Source organism: Teleopsis dalmanni, chromosome 2, assembly GCF_002237135.1.
Source record: "Teleopsis dalmanni isolate 2A chromosome 2, ASM223713v2, whole genome shotgun sequence".
NCBI classification, from domain to species: Eukaryota; Metazoa; Arthropoda; class Insecta; order Diptera; family Diopsidae; genus Teleopsis; species Teleopsis dalmanni.
The window spans coordinates 7,997,908-8,019,797 of record NC_051847.1 but is presented as its reverse complement, the minus strand read 5'-3'; the positions used below and the strand labels follow the sequence as shown (position 1 = coordinate 8,019,797).

Below are 21,890 nucleotides of genomic sequence, written 5' to 3'. Positions count from 1 at the left end.
TTTAAAACTATTAAACTACATTATCGGTATTCTAACTTATTTTACTACAATTTATTTTACTATTAAATCAGCAGTTTATGGAAAAATGGTAAATGGAAAAAAGTGCTGCAGCATTTCAGTATCCACTAATAGAAAACGTGATAGAGGATATTTCCATCTTCCATGCAGGATGAGGTAACCAACGATATGAAGGCACTCAGTACTACCAAGTATCAACAACAAGCCACTGGTTGGGTTAGCTAGTGAAAGCTACTGAACGCGGTCATGAACGACTCCCATCTGTAATGGCCAAATAAAAAGATAATAAGAATTAAATACGCCAAGGAATTGGAGGAATTCATAAGTGATCATAAGAACACATGATCATTCAATGGTGAAATGTTAGGCATTTATTACATGTACTACTGTGAGATAGGAAACACGAAGTTATTGAAATATGTGTGAAATGATGAATTATATGTTTGGAATTGAGAGTCTATTGTGTGCTGGCACTTTGTCTTTGCTATTTTCATTTACCTAACACATACGAACTGTCATTTTTGTTGTATGTGTATGCACAATGAATAAGATGAGAATAACAAGTATAGGAATGGATTCTGACTGAGTGAATGCTTGAATTAACCTCAAGCTAAAAAGGATTCTAATACTCATTTAACAGAAAGAAATAGTTATTAATATGATTATGTGCTTCTTTGTATCTATCATCTCATGTACAGTATAAATATAAGATTTTATAAATACCTGTGATGAGTCATCAATCTAAAGTGGTTGTATTTATTCAAAAATAATCATCTGACAAGTACTTATAGCTATTATATACCTACATATATGCATCACATAATTTTTCTAAAATAATAAAGAGCAGTCTACAGGTAATAAATTACTTTATTTCTGGAGCCATAAAAAGTTGTTTGGTTTTTCTAAAAATTGCAAATGGCTTGATAAGATTGCATTACTAATCTTAGTGAATGCGAACGCCTCTTAATGACTCTTTCAGTCAATGAATCTAAATATTTAAAATGCCAGCTGAAAACACTATCGCATTTGTTTTACTTCATCATTTCTTAATACGAAAATGTGTTAATTTTCGGTGTAATTAATGATACATAATTAAAGTCAAACGTGATGCAAAATTAAGTCGACTAATGAAGAAGTCATAATTATTAAATAATCTTAGAATTACTTAATTACGGAATTTATATGTATGAAGGTTATAAACTGATGATAGAAAAAGTTGCTCAAAACAGCTCAAAATTGCTCAAAGTAGCTCAAAGTAACTAAATATTTTAAACTTGATTATATATAACGTTTTAATTTTGTTAATTATTTTCCAATTAGTGAATAAACTAATGTAAAACTGTTTAGGTTTTTTATATGACATTATAGTCGTAACATATGTTCTTTGAAAATTGTAAACAAAAATTCAATTAAGTCAACACTTGGTTTTTATAATTTTCTGAAATACATACATAGTTTATAAATTCTTTCCTGGTACATTGCAAATGCGCTTAAATAGAAAAGAATTTAATTTGAGAAGTTATTCTAAATTTCTTTTGAAAATAAACTTTATTTTCTGTCAGTCAATCGACAAATCAAACTGATTTTATCTTCACCAATCCAAGTAATCAAGTAATCAATTGATTTGAGCTAAAGGTTATTGGTAAAATCTTTATGACTTCAGTTTTATAAGATTGGCTGTGTCAATATTTTTGATTGTTGCTACTGCCATAAGTGGATTTACCTTGTAGATTAAGTGTTGTAAAGATTAATGGAGCGTGCTCTAACACTTTCATCTATATATATAGCGTTCAATAGGAAACAATGAGTATATTTACTATAAAATTGACTTATTTATGAATGGGTTTAGATAAGATCGAATTTAATTTATAATTAACAGCTAAACTCTTTCTTTGAAGTCAACTAACAAAAACATGTAGTAAAACTCACGTGATTTATGATTATTTTGGAATTTATTTGTATTAGTTTTTTCGATTAAAATATAATGAAAACCATTGAAAAGAATAAACCGACAAAGTAGTCACTACCAAAATTGTATATGTGCTTAATCTTGATATACCATATATGTGTATATGTTAGATGGAACTATTCCTAATAGTTGTTCGATTGCGTATAAATTAGGTACATAACAATTTATAAATTGCATGTTTTAGCTGCTGAGAAAGGTTCCCATTTGCAGAAGAATTGTAGAAGTTCCCAAAGGTAATATACCCACATTTTTGTAGTTGCCATAGTGAAAATTCATTGTTTGCGATTCGAAGTGATAGATCATCCCTTTTTGTATACCTGACCGGACTCTAAAGTGGGAGGTTTGTCATGGGCAAAAATTCTTATCAAAGTTGAGACTGCTTTAATAAATTCAGTAAAAAAGTAAATGTGCTAAAAAGAAGATATGTCGAATAACAAGGGTCAAACACCTCTCATCTAAGTACACATAGTTTCTTTACCTATTAAAAATATTAAGTTATTTGGGTTTTTCCAGAATAGTTTTACTTTCCTCTCGCTATTTTCAGAATTATGTGTATTCTGAATACATATATCTTATCTTTTGGATATAAAGGGTATTTTGTAGATGTTAATTCCATTCAGTCCAAATAAAACTTTGATATTTGAAATACAAGTTGCTATTAGGGTATATAAAATTCTTTAAAAAAAAATTCAAAATAAACTTAATTAGATATTAATAAACAAAACAAAAAAATGTGTTAAAATTCATAATAAACTTCAAACAAAGCTGCTAATTAAGTTCAAGAAAAAACAATAATCAATTATCGTAATATTCCACATTTTTTACTCAACTCCTATCTTCACAGATACGACAACATTCCAACAATTGCTCATAAATAGATACGGGCAATAACTTACCGATTATTGCGTCCCTGACCAAATTACAATTTCATGTGAAATTACAAGTGCATAAGCTATTGATGACACGTATTTCATGAAGAAATATTAAGAAGTCTTTTATAGTTTGACCATAACAGAGTAACATATCAGTAATAGATATGATATAAATCAGTTAAAATCAAGAAATGGAAAATTTTTAAAGTAATTCCTACGCACACAATTACGCAAATAACTTGAGAACCTTAATCCCATCGTTCCATGTTATATACGCAGTGAGAAATCTGACCACTTCATACGATATATGCAATCTGCTCGCTGATTAATCGTAAACACTATGGGTATTGTAATACTAGTACTGATACTTGTCTTCACACGATAAGCTTCTGAAGTAACCAATCGATTTCAGAGATTTGGGTTTTACTCATTCGAATAAACACCGATAAAAGCACCGACAACACTGTTTTTGCTTTCGTAAAAGGCGTAAATACGTCATCAATATAGTGAATGGTACCAGAGATTATTAATATATGGGTACTTCTGCATATACCTATGTACATTGTTTTCTACTATGTACTACTATGCTAATCATAGTAGGTCTTAGTGTATTGTATGGAATGTATATTCTTAATGTTTGTATAAGTGTAATGACTTCTGTTATCATTTACAAGTATAGAGGTATAATGTGACTTTTACACAAGTGGAACCTGTCAATCAATCACTAATCTTCGAGTACAATTCTCATTCACCATTGCGAAAGCTAGCTAATTCTATGAAATCCCATATCTTTTAATCAAATTCAAGTGAATAAGTTTCAGTTACGCTATTTCAAAATTATTATATTTAATAGCCAATAATTGTCAAGTGCATTGTGTAATTTATCTATTTGAAAACCTTTTGTTATCAATTTAAAAATAATTATTTTTTTAATTATGATATTAATAATTATGAAAATAATATCATTCTCGTCTGCTAATTAAGAGTTTTTAATTTAAAAAATTTAAGAATTTATCAGATTTAATTTACCTAAAATTTCGACAAATATTTGTGGTGTATTTGCCCCCTAAGTGACGTTATTATTAATCATAAAAATATCAATAAAGCAACTTAATTAAAATTTCAAGTGCTTAAGTATATAATTTTGATTATAATTGTGATTAAAAAATGCGTTCTATTATTTTGACTAAAACCAATTAATAAGACAAACTGGGTTTATGCGATCATTTACAGAGATATGTAAATGTGCTCTGATATACATACATTATTGTAATATGTATAGAATTTAATAATTTTATTATATTATATATATTTTTAATATGTGGATAACTATACTTAAATAATTACGTTTGTTCCTCCTGCTACGCAAAAAAATGGGGAGTGTACTATATATAAAACTAACTTTCAATATTAGATTCCCCTTAGTTGGAAGACTACTTCGTATTTTCTGTGCTTTTCATAAAATCTAACTTTTAGTCATGCAATATATGCTATATCTGATATACTATTTATCTCAAAATAAAGACTAACTAGTCAGATTTACGAGTGTTATGAGTATGCCATGAGCATTGCATAGTATAAGTAGTGGATTTAGTAGGTATCAATACGTCAGTAACAAAAATTTGAGCAGTTTTTATTTAGCATAAATTTCATTTTTATTATTTTATCTATCGAATGAGCGATAAGCCTTAAGCCTATATAAACTACGTAGAGATTATCAATTTACAAAATGACGTAGAGATCTTGTCACTGAACACGCTTATCATCCCAATTAACTATTTTATTTGTCAAAAGTTATTTACAAAACGTTTTACGATTCAATTTGTTCAGATTCACTCAATAAACATCTCAAAAACACTATAATTTTTTTTATGAAAATTTTTATGAAAAGATCACTGATATAAGATATATAAGACTTACTATGATTTGCAAATTAAATGTGATATTTCAATGAATCAAATGTACAACAAGCACTTTTTAATACTAAAAGTAGCCATTATAGAGTAAAAGTGCGTAATAGCACGAATTCAAGAAGAAGAATCAAGAAATAATTTTTGCAATATTATATATATATAGCTACTCCAGTTACTCCATATAATTCATGTTTTGTTCGAACTGGCTTTGATCACTTCAGTTTGTAATAATATATGAAGCGCCGATTTCAAAACTGTATCTTCAGTCAAAACACTGACTTAAATCATGCTTAAGTCATCTTCTATGCTGTCTTAATGCATAATTAAATAACTTTCGGTCGTTATCGACCACAATAGGGGTTTCCCGGATTTGTCTGATAAGAGTCCATATAATATTACTTAATATTCTCAGGGAAGAGGCCACAATGAGTATGTGGTTTCCTCCTACATCCATATATGTTGTACATAAAACTACAGACCATTAAAAAGAAGATGAAAGACCTGTTTACCAATATACTTAATTAATAGTAGTAATAGTAGTACTACACTGTATTGATAATAATGGTACTATATATTACTATATTTATATGATCTGATTAAATCACCTTTATGATCGTCTCAAAAACCGTATAACACTTCAATATAAAATGTGGATTAATCTCTGTGGTAACTGTTATAAACACCGGTTTCAATTTCACTCATTACTTTTTCTATACAGTACTCAAGTAGAACCCTGCGTTCAAGTTAAAGTAAATCTAGTGTTATAATTACACTCTATTAACAATTAATGGGCTTTTACCACAATTTATATCTTAACTAATCTTATTAATTATGACATAAATGCGTTAGTATATTTTAGTGTACTATTAGATCGCTTGACTAATGAGTTAAATCTTTTACATTTTAAAATAAATGGTGTGACTAGTTTTAGGTCTTTAGTTTAAATATATATATACGTGGAAAAAAATTTATTTATTCCTAAGTCATAACGAAAATAATAATATAAGTAAAATCATTTCTATAGAAATAACTTCGTATTAAACTGAAAGAATATTCAGTGAGGTCTTTATGATATGAGGTCTTTATGACTTCAAGGAAATACCATCAAGTACGCCAGTGACATCTGTACGCCTTGTCAATTTTTGGAATTTATTGTAATACCAGGGATTAAGATAACTTCTCTTTCGTAGATTTCCACACATACTAGCCGTATCTCTGTTTATAAATTTTGCGGAAATGATAAGAAGATTGCTTAAGAAGATTGCTTGCATCCATATTTATTGCTCAGCTGGTTTCTGAACACACAATATATTAACATTAAATACTTAAGCATATAAATAAGAATAGCGTATAAAATTAATCCGGAAAGTCTTTATTTCTATATAATTACATAGCAGCAATAAAAATTATTTAAAATACTGGTAATAATCATTAAGCGATATATTAATGCTAAACTTTAGTTCGGTTTAAAATATTTATAGATGATATACATATACGTTTAGAGTTTGGTTGCATGTGTAAACATTAAAAGAATTAATAAGTAATATTGTCAGCAAATTAGATTTATAAGCTTACAAATTCAGTAGTTGTAGATAAATTTTTTAGCTTATCTTCAATTTATATTAGCTGGCCAAAGTCAGACATTTTAATGAAAATATGTTAGGCCTTTTATAATTGGGACCACTAAGTAGTCGTATAATTTGGACTCGGGCTCGTACTCGTATTGTCGAAGATTTTATCGGTCAAGTTTACTGATAAATGAAATTTATTATGCCAATTGACCAAATTGATTTGCTGTGAAGTAATTCACTGTTTGTGATTTTTAGTTTCGCTTACGCATTAATATTATTTTGAAAATGTGAAAATGTTATCCGATATATCAATTGAGTGTTATGGACGTTAAAACATTGAAAAAGTTCTATTCAGATTATTTTGTTTGGTTTTTCTATTTATAACTGTGGGGGCTAGAGATTATGTCAAGACACGTGTAATTTACTTAACCCAATCTCATTGCCGTTTCTCAGTAATCCGAGAGAGAGAAAGAGAGAGAGAGAAAGAGAAAGAGAAAGAGTGTGAAAGAAAGACCGGATTGCTAAAAATATAAATGCGCTCGGTACTATCAGCTGTCAACAGCAGTCCATTGATTAGGTTGGCTGAGGAAGTTACTGCTTAGTTATAGATTGTTTTCATATAAGTCTGAGAGCTAAGAATTAAGTTTGAGCTATCGACGACTTGTAGTTGATGTGTTAAGTCCACAAACTATAAAATAAATTTGTACCTATTCGATTTTATGTATATAGCTTAATAAAGAGTTGTGTATTTAGATATTTTGCCGATAGAGGCCTATAATAAACTTCACAACACTTTCATCATGTGACTTTCGAAAGTTAATCATTCAAACCGGTAATATAAAATATCTAAAAGCTGTGGTGTAGATGTTGTGGGCAATAAAATAATTCAAAATTTTCCAAAGTGTGAAATGATAAACACAACGTCAGACGACACAGTCATATCCAGTGCACAATCTCCAACGACAAAAACTCCTACAAAATATTTTTATTGATAAAATTCTTGTTTATCAAATATTGTATAAAATCTGGAAAACAACACATCAATCTGATAAAAGTTAATGAATTTGTCAATAATACGAAAATAATGTCGAAAAGTGCCTCTAAGTTTGCACTTTGCAGGTCTGAAAGATATCAGCGAGCGAAGCACGCGAGCGCGCTGATAACGAACGTGATTTTCAGGCGAGCGCGAAATCGCGATGGAATTGTGTTCACGTGAATGTCCACAACGCGCCTCCATATTTCTGGGCTACGAATTATGAGTTGAGAGGTGCGTTGAGCGTTGAGCGTTGGTGTGCTGTTTGCAAAAATGTATATATGTGTATATAACTATGTTTATAGTTTATAAATAAATTAGTAACAAAAGCGGTAACACGTTATGACTGCTATAAACAGACGCTTTATACTATCAAGAATTCTTACACAAATACTCTAGTGGCGGAGTGGTGGAGTGGCGGAGTGGATCAGAGGTAGGTGTTGTGATTTCGATTGAAGGCACGATAAGATCTCTGCAAGAAGATTGTTTTGATTGATGTAATAAAACTATAAATATTTTTTAGAATTTTTTATGAGTTCTTACTTTAACATTACTATGGCACGTTGCATTTGCTAATAGGTGGGATCGGAAAGGTTTTGCTGCACCGCCGTCTCCTGTAAATATTGTGCAATTTGCATAGCAATTACTGTGTTTATTTTGTGCTATAAAAGTTGCAAATCATTATTGCTCTGATAAAGTATCTGGATTATTTTGTATAGCTTTCCAAACAAATAATTTTTTATTTTACCTATAAAATAATTTCCAATTAGAAATGATTTCAAACAATCAACGCAATTCGAGCTCCTCTTTATCTCATTACTGTGATAGCAATTTATGGATGAAACTCATGCAATCATTTAATACCCCGATGTCCGATAAGAATTTTCCTTTATTCCAAAAGTACCTACAATATAAAAATGTAGATGTTAATGAAAGTGTACAGATAAGATCCTAAGAACAAGTAGGTAAAATAGTTAGCACATCTTATTAGATAAAAAGCAGTAAAGTTTATAATACATTTATTTTCTCGATAATATAGTTAGATAAATTCAGTGCCGTACTGACAGATTGTACCATCAGACAGATTGTTCGTAACTGAAATTTTTTATTTGAGGTCGACTGTTTGACATCAATCAATCAATCAATCCAGTACGTTCCCAGGGGAACATTGGGCCATAACGAACTTTTTCCAACTGTCACGATTTTTTGCCAGGGTTTTAATTTCTCCAAAGGTTTTTCCGCTTGCTTGGATTTCTTTCTCCAGTGTTCGCTTCCACGTTTGCTTGGGCCTACCAGGTCTTCTGCTTCCTTGAGAATTCCATGTTAATGCTTGTTTCAAGATTTCATTTGGTGCCTTCCTCAAAGTGTGCCCGATTCATTGCCATTTACGCTTTTTGATTTCGTTTGCTATAGGAAGTTGGCGGCATCTTGACCATAGTTCGAAATTTCTAATAGTGCGGGGCCACCAAATTTTCAGAATTCTCCTAAGGCATTTGTTTATAAAAGTTTGCAGTTTATGAATCAGGTTGTTGGTGGTAAACCAGGTTTCGCAGCCGTAGAGCAGAACTGTTTGACATAAAAATATATAATTCTAGTTTTAAAAATACATTCATCTGTAGCAAATCACTCTTAAGACAAGAATTTCCTATGCCATTTATTTTTTTTAGGTACCTAACAGACCAAACATTTACTAATATTAAGCATATATGTTAGTAAAATAACTTTCACACAGAGCAATGGAAATTCGCACAATTTCTCGGTAAGGTAGAGACCCTCGATTTCTAAGCCAACATTAAAAAATTTCACTAGAATGTGTGAAGATTCCATACATTAAAAATTTTGGAAGCGTTCGAATTGTTTGTAAAACAGCTCAGACCCACATTTCGTACTAAAGGCGGACATATTGGAAATTCGTAACAAATTTAAATAATTGTGTTATTTTCCAACACTTTTTTAATATAAAATACTATAAACAGCGTTTTCAAAAGTTGGAATTCAATTCAGTAAGCGCTTGGATGGGATGATATAGTAAGTTCGATTATTAGAAGGTGAAGTTAATTGAATGCAATTCTATTTATTAAACTGACTTAAGGGTTTTATAATCCCCTAAGTCGATAAAATCTCCGTTTATTGTGGACTTATGAACTGGTTCTGTGAATAACTTCATATTTATTTTACTGAACAATAGTTACTCTTAAAATTATATTTAAAATAAAAGTTTAAAGTGCTTTGAAAAAATTTTCATACTGAAGAAAAATTGTTTTTTTTATCAGGAATTTAATTTGAAGAATTTGAAATTGCTTCCGATGATATATTTTGTCTTTCATCTAATATTTTACAAAATTGACTAATTTTTTACATATTGCATATTCTTTTACTTGCATCGATTGTAAACCAACTGCAAAAAATGACAAATGTATATAACAGTAATGTTCTCATCGGTAATTGGCGTGAGACCCAATGTGCTGAAGAGGTAAGTTGCGCTACGTACGATATTTAAAATGTCATTATTCTTCCATTCCAAACTCTATGTAGGAAGAGAGAAACCGCATTGAAAGCATGAAGAAGAACAAGGTTTCCTTAACAGACAGATTGAATCGTTTTAATGCAGTTTTAAATAAAGAGATAACACCGGACAAAACACAAAATTACATAACTTTTGGCTCAGTTATACAATTATTGCCATACTACATGCTATACAATGAAGCGTTTGGTACAAAAAAATCGGGCGCTCTTTCTATAGCGGTATCAGCAGATGCTTTGACATCAGGTGATGTTATTAACGAACTATGTGAAATGCGAATTATGTTCTGTCAGAAGCCCACTATTCGGAACTCGTTCCGTGTTATAAGTGTGGACGACGAAAATCACGATGGAGAGCCATTATTTTACGAGCAACACTTTCGCTTGGAAGTTTTGCATCCAACTGAAAGAATGTTTTTGTATTCTGCACCTAAAAGAATTGACCTGCAAATATTATCAAATACTCCCTATTTATCATACAAAAGAGGCGAAGCTAGTTTGCCACTGGGTGTACGTTTTGCCAAGGTAAATAATTACATCGAAAAGTAACAATAATCCAAGGTAATTTATTAGATGACTTAATATATTATTTTCAGAATATCGGAAGTGGTGAAGCTGTTATAAGTGCGCACCTTAACTTCTATTGCCGTCTTGCTGACCCTGAGTTTCGTTTGCAGAGCCGTACAACACCAATTCCAGTACATTTCTTATAAACGCCATTCTCTTCATGAAATACTTATATATTTTCTATTATTTTAGTGTATTGAGCCGTTGCTTATAACTCACGTCGCATCAAACCATAATTTGGCGGCAGATTGTGAAAAAGTTTTTAATTTTGGCCAAGCTGTAAGTAAAGAGGAAGTATATAGTAAATAAGAATAATATATGTTGAACTGAAGAATACAAATAGATTCTGCCAAGTGGTCAAAAATTGAGGATTAAGAAACTTTTTCCGTTTTGTGTAATTCGGTCCATACCCATATGACAATAGCTGAAACCCTTAACTGTTATTCTGTCGATTTTATATTTTATATTGAATTTTTAAACGACCACTCAAATATTGGACTTTCTATAAGTTAAGGTATCGATTTGTAAGAAAGTTGACGTTGGCTGTAAGAAAGTAGACTTCTCTTGTAGGAACAGTGTTTCTCTCTTCCTTTGTAGGAAGAGATAATAGGCAGTAGCGTTACCAGTATTGTACCAAGTGGAAAGAGATTCTACTATATACTTTATACTATATATTTTTTGGCAGTGTGTTATCTACAGATTATATTGTAAAGAGCGGCTCTAACCACTGAAATCTCACCTCTTGAACACGTCACTGACACTAGATATATGCTACTTTCAGCTCATCTCGTCATCGTATTGTAATATCACAGAGAAGTCGTAAAGTCTTACGGCAAATAATTGCAAGATTTTGAATGAACATATTTCCATTTTCTCCACATGAAGTGCCAGATAGAAATTTAGGAATGTGAAGACATATTGTGAATAGACAACTTCTGTCAAGTGTCGGGCAATGATAGAGTAGATAGAGTAAATCATGTCTATTAGTTAGTATGGCAATTTAGTTAGAATACGAGAAATGCGTAAGATCAAGTATGCAATCAGTTGTTTTATTTTTATGGAGTGTTCTGTGTGTCACCTTCGATTTATAATTTTTAGGTTTACATGATTTTGCAGAATTTTTTCGAGTATTTAAACATACCAGTATTAAATTAAAAAAATCATAAATATAGATATTATTAATTCTTCTACTGTTTTGATAAGTATTACCATTTATTTAAGGAATATCTTGTTGCCTGTCAGAGCCACCATTTGAGAAATCCGTGGCGAAATGTCTGGGTAATCAGTAATGGCCATTGGAATTTGAATTCAGAAGAAAACAATAAAATAAAGGAAATCAGGCGCAGAGTATGGGATGTCCAAATAGTTTACAGATAGTGTACAGAACAGAATAAAAAACCAACGAAACATATAAATTCTAAATTTGTTAGTTCAAATAAAAGTTGTTATCGTCTTAACTGAAAATAAAACCGTTTTATTGTTCAACACTTAAACACTTTCTCAATGTTTTCGTGAAGAGGAATTTGCACATAAATCGGGTCAATAACGCGTGTCGACTTGAGCCAATTCAAGTAAAATCCGCACAGGTAAGCAAGTAGGTAAACAAAGCGGTACGATAAGCGCTGAGCACAGCGTGAATCTTTTGCGAAAAGAGGAGGTTTCAGTCTACTTTTTCTCGCAGATAACAAACGCCATCGCAAGCACCCATAAACCAAAACTAACAGGGTCAGCAAGTCGTTAGCCTAGAACTTGCGTTAGATACGTGTGATAAGGCCTAACGGCTGCCTCACACACCGTATATAAAGCCAAGTGCGAGTCGAGAAATTCATACCAAAAATTGCTTCAGTTAACAAATCAACTTTTTCTTTGGAGGATTAACCAATTCTAAGTTCAAACAAAAAATGTTTCCAATCTTATTGCTCATTCTGGCAATTGGTCAGATATCCTGCGGATCACGTATCATTGGTGGCCAGTACGCACAGTCAGGACAATTTCCATATCAAATATCGTTGCAGCTAAATCAACGCCACCATTGTGGTGGTTCATTGATTTCGGATATGGTTGTGATAACAGCAGCACATTGTGTCATGGGCCAAAGCCCCACAAAAATGCGAGTTGTTGCAGGTACTGCAGATCTGTTGGCAGGCGATGGCAAGGCTTTTGAGATTGCAGACATAGTGCGACATTCACAATACAATCCCGAAACACAAGACTATGACATTGCGCTGATCAAACTGAAATCAGCCGTGCCATTAGGTGGCAACATACAAACCATTGAACTGGCGAGCAGTGAGTCAAATTATCCTGCCGATACTTTAGCCACAATAAGTGGCTTTGGCGCCGTCAATATGCAATTGCAATTGCCAAATAAGCTGAAGTTTGCGCAGGTGCAATTGTGGAGTCGCGATTTCTGTAATCCAAAAAACATTCCTGGCATTACGAATCGTATGGTTTGTGCTGGACATCCAAGCGGTCAAGTTAGTGCTTGTCAAGGTGACTCAGGTGGCCCATTGACTGTTGATGGAAAACTTTTCGGGCTGGTGTCTTGGGGTTTTGGTTGTGGTGCCAAAATGCCAGCAATTTACACTTATGTCGGTGCTTTGCGCTCTTGGATAACAGAAAACTCAGGTGTTTAACGTAAAGTGAAAATGGAATACGGGGACGATAATGGATTTTTAATAAAACATATTTAAAAAACTTCAAACTTTTTCTTAGTTGAATTAGTGTGAGAGAAAAAAAAAGAAATATTACTACGGAAATTTCAAATTGCCTGCGTCAATAGTTGAATTTTTGAACTGATATCTGATATCTTTCTGTCATATCAACGGTCAATATCATAATCATATTTAAAGTCTCAATGCTAAATTAAGTCATGCTTATGTCATTACGTTTGCTGAATTAATTCATACTTAAGTCAGATTTTAAACCTAAAATTGACTGTGAAATTGACTCTATGTCTTATCAAGCAGCAGTGAAACGGTGAGGAAGGTTACCTCTGTGTGATGTCAACCCTTCAATTTTTGTAATCAGAAGTTAGGAATACATATCGAATAAATTTTTTCATATTCAGCCAATGAAAGTTCTAAGAGGCACCCGTTAGACCTTATTACGACTACCTAATACAAGTTCTAGAGTAAATACTTTTTCTTAATGTTAACGTAAGAAACAGGTTAAACTAAGTTGAGATCTATTTAGGCCGTGACATCTGTCAATGCTTATATTATTTGTTTGACTAAGCCGTTTGCATTTATCTTCGGCCCATGACTTCGCAAGCAATCTATATAGGATGTTTCTACATATTTTTTCAGTTTGGTTAGTGGATGTTCTGCGGAAAGATGATGGTTCTTTGAAAAGAATTAAGCAATCATTATTTACAAGGTTGAAGGATTTTCCTTGCCATTATATATCTGAAGATTATGCATAAAAACAACAATCACTTTCGTTCATACTAGTAATATCAGTAAAATCAGTTGAGAAATATCTCTAGTTCCGCATCCACTTAAAGAAGAAGCTTAAGATTCGAAAGATTTGATGTCTTCATGATTATTTTAATATACAATCAAGTTGCCTTTTATTTAAAACTTGTAACAATAGTCAATGCCATCACTGTAAGAGTATTTATGCTTTTAACTACAGTCACTCTCAAATTGTTGCGGCAATTCACTTACTGTTGAATTGGTTCAAATAGTCCACAAATATTAACGCGTGATATACGTTGCGAAATGAACGTTTCAACACTTCTTGTCGTAAAAAATTAATTCACAACATTTCAAGCTTACAATATATATTATTTTGTATATCAAGCTATACTATAAACGGAATATTTTAATGAGCTGCATCTGTGTTAAGTGTATGTAAGCCTACATTTTAACAAAATAACATAATTCTTGGAATATATATATCTATACACAATCTCTGCTTCAAAATTCTCATTGAATGCACATATAATATAAATATAAAATTAATTAATATAAATATAAATTGATTAATTAGCAAGAAAAACAGTTTTTATCAAAATGCTTTGAATTAATTACAGGCAACATAAAACTGTTTAATTTCTATCCTTAATGATGTTCAAACTTTGATTAGTTGTTCATATTTGAAAGTCTTTGCAAAATGTAAAACTTTTTTCATTCAAAATTTATAAATCACGTATTCTTACGATTTACTAATAAACCTCAAATATGTGTCACGCTCTTTGCAAAGACCTTAATACGTTCTTTGCTTGTTGCTATATATTTGTGGAGTTTTAATTATTCCAACACTTTAAATTTTATATCGTAGTAAGGGAATGTTGTAGTTTTATACATCACAAAATAAATAATTATAGATTTCGGTCATTACCACTCTTTCCATGGGCACATCTAAACACGTTAAACATAGATACCGGCCATTCTGTTGTTTTCATGACATCATCAGAACTCATCAATAATGAATTGCCTAGTATTTTTTCAATTGTCTCACCAATGCTGGACACTGGCAAATAATATGCTTCACAGTTTTGCTTGAGCTCGGTATTTCACATTATCTCGGTGTCCATATTATATCAGACTTGGTGAAGTTAATGCAATACTATTATTTACAGAGAAAATCGGATTTAATTTGTATTACTATCAATGCTCAAACCTCCAATCATCTTTATACAATTGGAAATTTGTCATTACCTTGCTTACATAACCCAACAAGTAGGTTATCCAACCAAGCCTCCAGAATGTCGCTAAATAGCAACAAACGGACACAGTGATGATGGTCACTGAAACATAAATATAAATACTTAACCCTACAAAAATTTGTGATGGATAATTTACCCCAACACAAAATAAATATATACACAAAAACCGTACGTGTTAAATAAAAATACATATATATATATAAAACTAAAAAACTAAAAAAACTGCAAAAACTAAAAACCTAAATATAACATATAAAAAATAAAAATGTGTTATAATAATAATATATAAATTATGTAATAAAAAATAAATATAAAAATTATTGGTACACTATATATAAACTTGTAGCCGTCAATTTGTCAGTAAAAAAGCTTAAAGCAATTTCTTGTGTTGGTTAAAAAACCAACAGAAAACAGTTTTCTAATAGTTTCCACTGACGCGTTTCGTCTGGGAACTACCCAGACTCATCATAGTGGATTGAAAAATATACATTCTTAGTCATGTTTAAAGTAATATACGATTCTGTCCACTTATAATTATAAAACAATTCAAATACTACTTACATTCATGCTAACTCCTTACATCTCAAACTTATAAACTAAACACTGTATTATACATATATACTTAATACACTCAATACACATTCCCATATATAGTTTTTTACATATATATAAGTTTTTTACATTTATCCACCGCACTCGCGACACCATGCATATTTAATCAGTTATGCTTAACAACTAAAAAATTAGCAAATACAAAAACTACATCAACATCTCAAAACCAACAAAAATATTGTATAGAAAAACTATAGGTACATTAATTTTTAATTTTTAATTTTTTTACTTTTTTTACTTTTTGTACACTACCCTATCCAAAGATTCCAGCTATAAAAACTGTCATAAAATATTAATATATTAAAATGACAACTACTGAAGGTTAATTTGTAAATATACAACTTAATTGAAAAATTATCTATTCTTACTTAACAAAAACTTATTCTGTCATAACATTAAATCAAATAATATATCTTGAGACAACAAATCCCGTAACAATCCCATTAGACACATCGACTTCTATATAAACTTACAAAATAACGACTACATCTCTTATCATCACCCTATATCCACAAAAAATAAACAAAAACATCATACAGTTAACAAAATATGGAAACACATTATAATACATTCCACTCAACAATAAAATAAAATAAACTTCTTCCCCTCAGCGATACTCACGCTATTAAACATTATCATTATAAACATTATTATAAACATTATTATAAACGCTATTATTAATATTATATCAAACTGTACGCTTAGCATTTTGGAGAATTTTGTATCTTCATTGCTGCACTTGCATTGGAAGTGTAAGATCTTTCACTGATCTCAATGGTTTCACAATCTTCTTCTTCATTCCATTACGTTCTCAGGGGAACATTGGGTCATATATGGTTTTACAATTGTTTTCTTAATATAATTGATTTGATAACAAAACAAAAATATATATTGATTAGATATGCAATCAAAAAAAGCACCATTGATCAATTGATCAACTATTAACAACAGACACCTAAGATTAATAATCGGTACATTCTCTTATTTTTAAAATCCAAGTTCAAGTCCTTTCATTTGCTTTTAAGATACAAGTTGCATCTGGTCTCAATATAATGATTTACCGATTTTTGTTTGAATTTTTGTTGTTCTACTTGCCGTATTTCTTAAACTGGTCTTATACATTTCTTTAACCCAGATGAAGGTGATGGTGCCTTAAGTGACAGATCCAATGCATATATTATTATTATTGTAACAGAAATATTATTATAAGTAATATATATATTATCACATGTTTGTACATACATAAGCAAGAAACTAACAAACCTCTGACTAACCTAAACAATGTTTCTTATTCCAACACCCATGCCAGTGGCGTAACTACAGGGAAGCAACTGGAAGCAACGCTTTCGGGCCCCACTATAAATTTTTGTATTCATTGTATTTATTTTTAATAAATTCTCAAAAGGGACGAAACGTGTTTTGTTGGAATAACTTCATATTGCATTTTATAAAAGATACGTAAAAGTACATAATATGTATGTACTTCAAATAAAATATTAAACCTATTTATAAAATAAAAAAGTTTTTCTAAGAAAAATATGTGTCTTAATCGAGAGACTTATATGGAAGCTATATTTAGATTTAAACCCATTTGAAAATAATTTTGTACGTTGTCTTTTGCAAATATTAGTACTGTATACACCAAATTTCATTTGAATACCTTTATTAAAAACGGAGAAACCTCATATCCGATTGTTAAGTTTATATCACAGCTACAAGAAATAGACGTCCAATTTCAATCAAATCAAATGGTGAAAAGGGTCGGCTCCCGAAAAGTATGTGTGTAAAGTTTCATTCGAAGAATTCAAAAGCTGAGAGAGTAGTTTGAACTAAAAAAGTATATATATATTGTACAGATATATACTTAATGGTATTTCCGACGTTTCCTTTAATGCGTTACGAAAATCTTGACAAACCTTATATATCCTTTCCACATTTTTTCGTGTAAAGAGTATAAAAAGAGGGGCCCTTAGTATGTTGGTAGGGGCCCCTTAGTTAGAATTTGCTTACAGGCCTAAAAAATGTAGTTACGCCACTGACCCATGCAATACCTTAAAAAGGACTACCACTATATCGTATATTCAGTACAAGTAGTTATCCAATAGTCGACATATATCAGTGACATTTTTCAATTTACTGCATAATAGGTTTTAATAAGCATATAACAATTATTATATGAACGAAATAGTCGACCAATAGTCGACATATATCAGTGACATTTTTCAATTTACTGCATAATAGGTTTTAATAAGCATATAACAATTATTATATGAACGAAATATATATATTTATACGTTTGTGTGTATACAAAGTGGTTCAAATGTTTATCATAGAATGTCATACTTAGCATCCATAAGAGTAAATTAATTTAATTAAATGCAGCAAAATTGAACTGAAACTAAAGAGTGACTTCAATTGCCATTGTAATATATCAAATATTTATGTTCAAACCCCTACTGCTCTCCACACTTTGCCATCAATTAGTCATTTTGCGAAATGAAGCTTTCAATGAAATTAAGCAAAAAGGCAATAAAGCGATTTTTCATATTTAAAACTTTTTTTTATTGAAAATTTACACATTTTTGTTTCAAATTTATTACATGAAGTACTGCTGCATTTGTTTATTTTTACAAATTAAATTTTAATTTATTATCGTTTTTGCTATTATAATTAACTTACAAAATTATTTTCATATGCGAATATACGAATTTGTAACATTTTTTTTGCTTTTATTTTTATTTTTATTTTAATTTTAATTTTTTAATATAAATATTTTGTAAACAAAAGTCATTTCAATAAAATGCTAAGTTGGTACTATTTTAAGTAATATTTTATCATTATTATTATTATTAATTTTATTTAATTTTTAATTACTAATTATTTGTTTTTGAATAATGTACTTAATTTTTTTGCTGTTGTATATTTAATATAAATTTTATAAAGATTTCCTTATTGTGTACTGTATTGTATTGAATTGTATTGTATAGTGTATGCTAATATGTAATTGTTATTGCTATTGTTGTTGTAAATATGTAAACTTCTATGTACAAAGGATACAAAGGATATGCATTTAAAATTTTTTCATAATATACTAAATTTATTAATTTTCATATTTTACAATATTTACAGGAACAACAAAGACAGTGGCGTTCCACTTCTATAAATATTTTTCTTCAAATAATATATGTACTTTCATTTTAATATAATCACAAAGTAGCCAATAATAATAATAACCAATAATTTATAAAAATAAAACCCTATACGTTTAAACCGATTTAAGTTTATTTAGTTAAAATTAAATATTTAGCAGTCTGTGATGAACTTTGTTCAGACATGCTCATTGCAACACTTGAACTACAGCCACAGTGTCGACTAACAGCACTTAAAACAGAGAAGAGTATAAGTAACTTAGTATTTTTATGTTATTATGGAAAAAAGTATTATTTTTAAATTTTGTAGTGAATAAAAATTTGATGCAGTGTAATAGATGTAGTGTAATAGTCAAATTGCCACCTTATAGCACTACAAAAAACTAAAGAATAATTTGACAAAAATTTAAATTTAATTTAACAACTTCTGTAATAACAATTTTAATGTTAAAATAAAGAATCTTCTTTTAAGATTCCACAGATTCATTCCTTCAAAGTTAAACCAAAATTTATCTTAATTATATTACATATATATTTATTTCCATCACGTTGTTATTTCGACAAAATATAGGAAGCATATAGAGAGAATACAATATCAAAATAGACAAAAATGATATTTTTATTCTCTACAGAACCGCAGATACCTATATAACTATTTACAAGAGTCTATAGATATATTGTAATCATATTTTGATACAAACATCTTCATTTTACTTACGTATGTTATTGGTACTTATCTCAAATGTATATATGGAAAGAGGTAATTCAAAATTTTCGAATATTATGAAGTTCGAGCAGCTCGAGTACTCAAGCTACTCTTTTACCTGATTTGCTCTACATTTTATATTATTTTCTTTTGTACAACAGAATATTACTCGAATGTCATATAATGTTCAGGCATTTTACGGTAAATCTTTGTGTTTGAACTCAAGAACAAAATGCTTTAAATTGAAGAGCTCAAAGAGCTTAAACCAAATTAGAAGCTAAAGTGACAACTAACTGCTACTTAACAACATCAAAAAATGGTGGAGGAATTTTACAAATAACTCAAGAACAAAATGCTTCAAGCTGCTTTAAGTTATTATAGCTAAAGTGACCGCTAATTGCTTTAAAGTGCTACTTAACAGCACCAAAAACTTGTGGAGGAGTTTTACAAAAAATTTATTTGTATAAACAATTTTAATGTTAAAATTAAAAATTATATTTAACACACTTTAAAGTTTTTTGTAAAATAGAAAACCAATGAACCTTACTATGTATAAAATTAAATAAATAAAAATTAAATAATCTTATATTCTCATATGCTCTTCCTGCACATATTTTTATTATTTAATATTAAAGTTTTATATTTTTTATAAATTCTAATTTTATAATAATTGCTTTATATTTATTGTTTTTCATATTTTTATTAAAGTTTATATCTTTATATAAATAATTGATGGAAATGTAATGAGCTTAGTATATGACTTTTGTTTAGTTTGTAGTAAAATCTGTTTGTTTAATTTTTTACGTGTCATTAATATATATATATACATATATAGCATGTCTATAAATAATACTGCAATCTAAACTAAACGTGTATATGTAAATGCTACACATATCTATATGCATATATATGGTATATATATATACACACATCTATGGAACAAAATTTCTTTCTATAAATTAAAACTGCCATTCATTCTTGGTTAAATTTCTAAATTTAAATAAATTATTAGTTACAATTTATTTAATATTAAATTTTTTATTTTTTGTTTCAATTATTTTATATTATTTGATTTTTGCTGTAGATTAATGAATATTTAATTTTTGTTGTCATAATTTATTACTTTTTTACAATTCACATTTGTAATTTACAGACATAAAAAGTTGAAGGCACAATATCAATTATTTATTACTAATTTATTTAAAATTTTTTTTTTATAAATTTATTTTTAATATAATACCGTTTCAATGTTACGTTTATTTAATTAAAACATTTTTTTTTTTGCTAATTTAATTTTTAAATACAATTTGGCATTTTGTCCATGTGTGCAAAAAAATGCCTAATAAGAATGTTCGTTTGCTGTTATCAAAACCAATTTATATTCAAAAAAAAAATGTTAATTAATTCAGAAAAACTAATTCAATTTGGAGAGGTTGTAGTGCGATTTGTAATCCAGATATGTTTCAAGAGTAGTTTTTGATTTTGAATATGCAATTTAAATGCTTAAGGTTAAATAATTTTTGTGCGTATTAAGAAAAAAAAAAAAAAAATTAAATAATGAATTAAATTTAATGACAACATGTTACATCTGTAGATAATCTTCTGATTAAGGGAAAAGATTAATTCACCTATATAATGTATCATATCCTATCATAACAAGTCCTATTCCTTCTTCCAAGGATCGATCTATAAATAACATTATCGGTTTGGGCTAAACCACAGTAATAACTGAGTTCTGTTATCTTTCTTAAGTAATTAGTACGTGACTTACACTCTTGTTACAAATTTTTTTTATTATAAAAAACAGTCAAGTATCCAAAATATGGACTCACTGAATCCTTGTAATGAATGAGAATAATAATTCTTTTTTTGACAAATTTTTAGCTGGAACTACCATTTTTGAATAACTTGCTTGCAGTTTTTACACTTTGACCCACCCATATTTACTAAAATCATTTGTAAGCAATTTTAGATTTACGCCATTTTATAGGCTCTATAATATTTGTAGAAACACTAATCGGGATACAACAAATTCTCAAGTGGGTATCGTTTATAATCAAGATCAGTTGTTCATTTAGATACATCAATATCATCAATTTGCTCTTCGGTAAATTCTATGTAATACGAAGTGAGCCATATGTAGATTATGTGTTAGTCTTACATATGTCTGTTTAAAGCTCATCATTCGATATTATGGCTGACTAAAATATCCCATAAATTTTCAAAAGTACTTATTGAAGAATTGGATTTTTCAGTTATGTGGCGAGGTCTTCATCCTAGGCAAG

At 29.6% G+C, this 21,890-nt stretch overlaps 2 protein-coding genes and 1 long non-coding RNA gene across 3 annotated transcripts; all 3 read left to right on the top strand.

The window, feature by feature from the left end:
- The first annotated feature begins 9,655 nt into the window (after nucleotides 1–9,655).
- On the top strand, nucleotides 9,656–10,448 carry LOC119684983. Its single transcript, XM_038099148.1, has 2 exons — nucleotides 9,656–9,849; nucleotides 9,912–10,448. Exons 1-2 carry the CDS (start codon nucleotides 9,784–9,786, stop codon nucleotides 10,446–10,448), a joined length of 603 nt encoding a protein of 200 aa, XP_037955076.1. The 5' UTR covers nucleotides 9,656–9,783.
- Nucleotides 10,449–10,499: 51 nt separating this feature from the next.
- On the top strand, nucleotides 10,500–11,959 carry LOC119684917. Its single transcript, XR_005252771.1, has 3 exons — nucleotides 10,500–10,597; nucleotides 10,659–10,745; nucleotides 11,688–11,959. It is a non-coding gene; the product is annotated as an uncharacterized LOC119684917 (long non-coding RNA).
- Nucleotides 11,960–12,062: 103 nt separating this feature from the next.
- On the top strand, nucleotides 12,063–13,120 carry LOC119684916 (trypsin-1). Its single transcript, XM_038099054.1, has one exon. It carries the CDS (start codon nucleotides 12,368–12,370, stop codon nucleotides 13,100–13,102), a length of 735 nt encoding a protein of 244 aa, XP_037954982.1. The 5' UTR covers nucleotides 12,063–12,367; the 3' UTR covers nucleotides 13,103–13,120.
- Nucleotides 13,121–21,890: the final 8,770 nt, after the last annotated feature.

What these genes read in the sequence shown, in the direction of transcription:
- LOC119684916 (XM_038099054.1), top strand. Translation starts at nt 12,368, where the DNA reads ATGTTTCCAATCTTATTGCTCATTCTGGCAATTGGTCAGATATCCTGC.
- LOC119684983 (XM_038099148.1), top strand. Translation starts at nt 9,784, where the DNA reads ATGACAAATGTATATAACAGTAATGTTCTCATCGGTAATTGGCGTGAG. An exon ending in AGACCCAATGTGCTGAAGAG is followed by an intron (nt 9,850 to 9,911) that starts GTAAGTTGCGCT and finishes AACTCTATGTAG; the next exon opens with GAAGAGAGAAACCGCATTGA.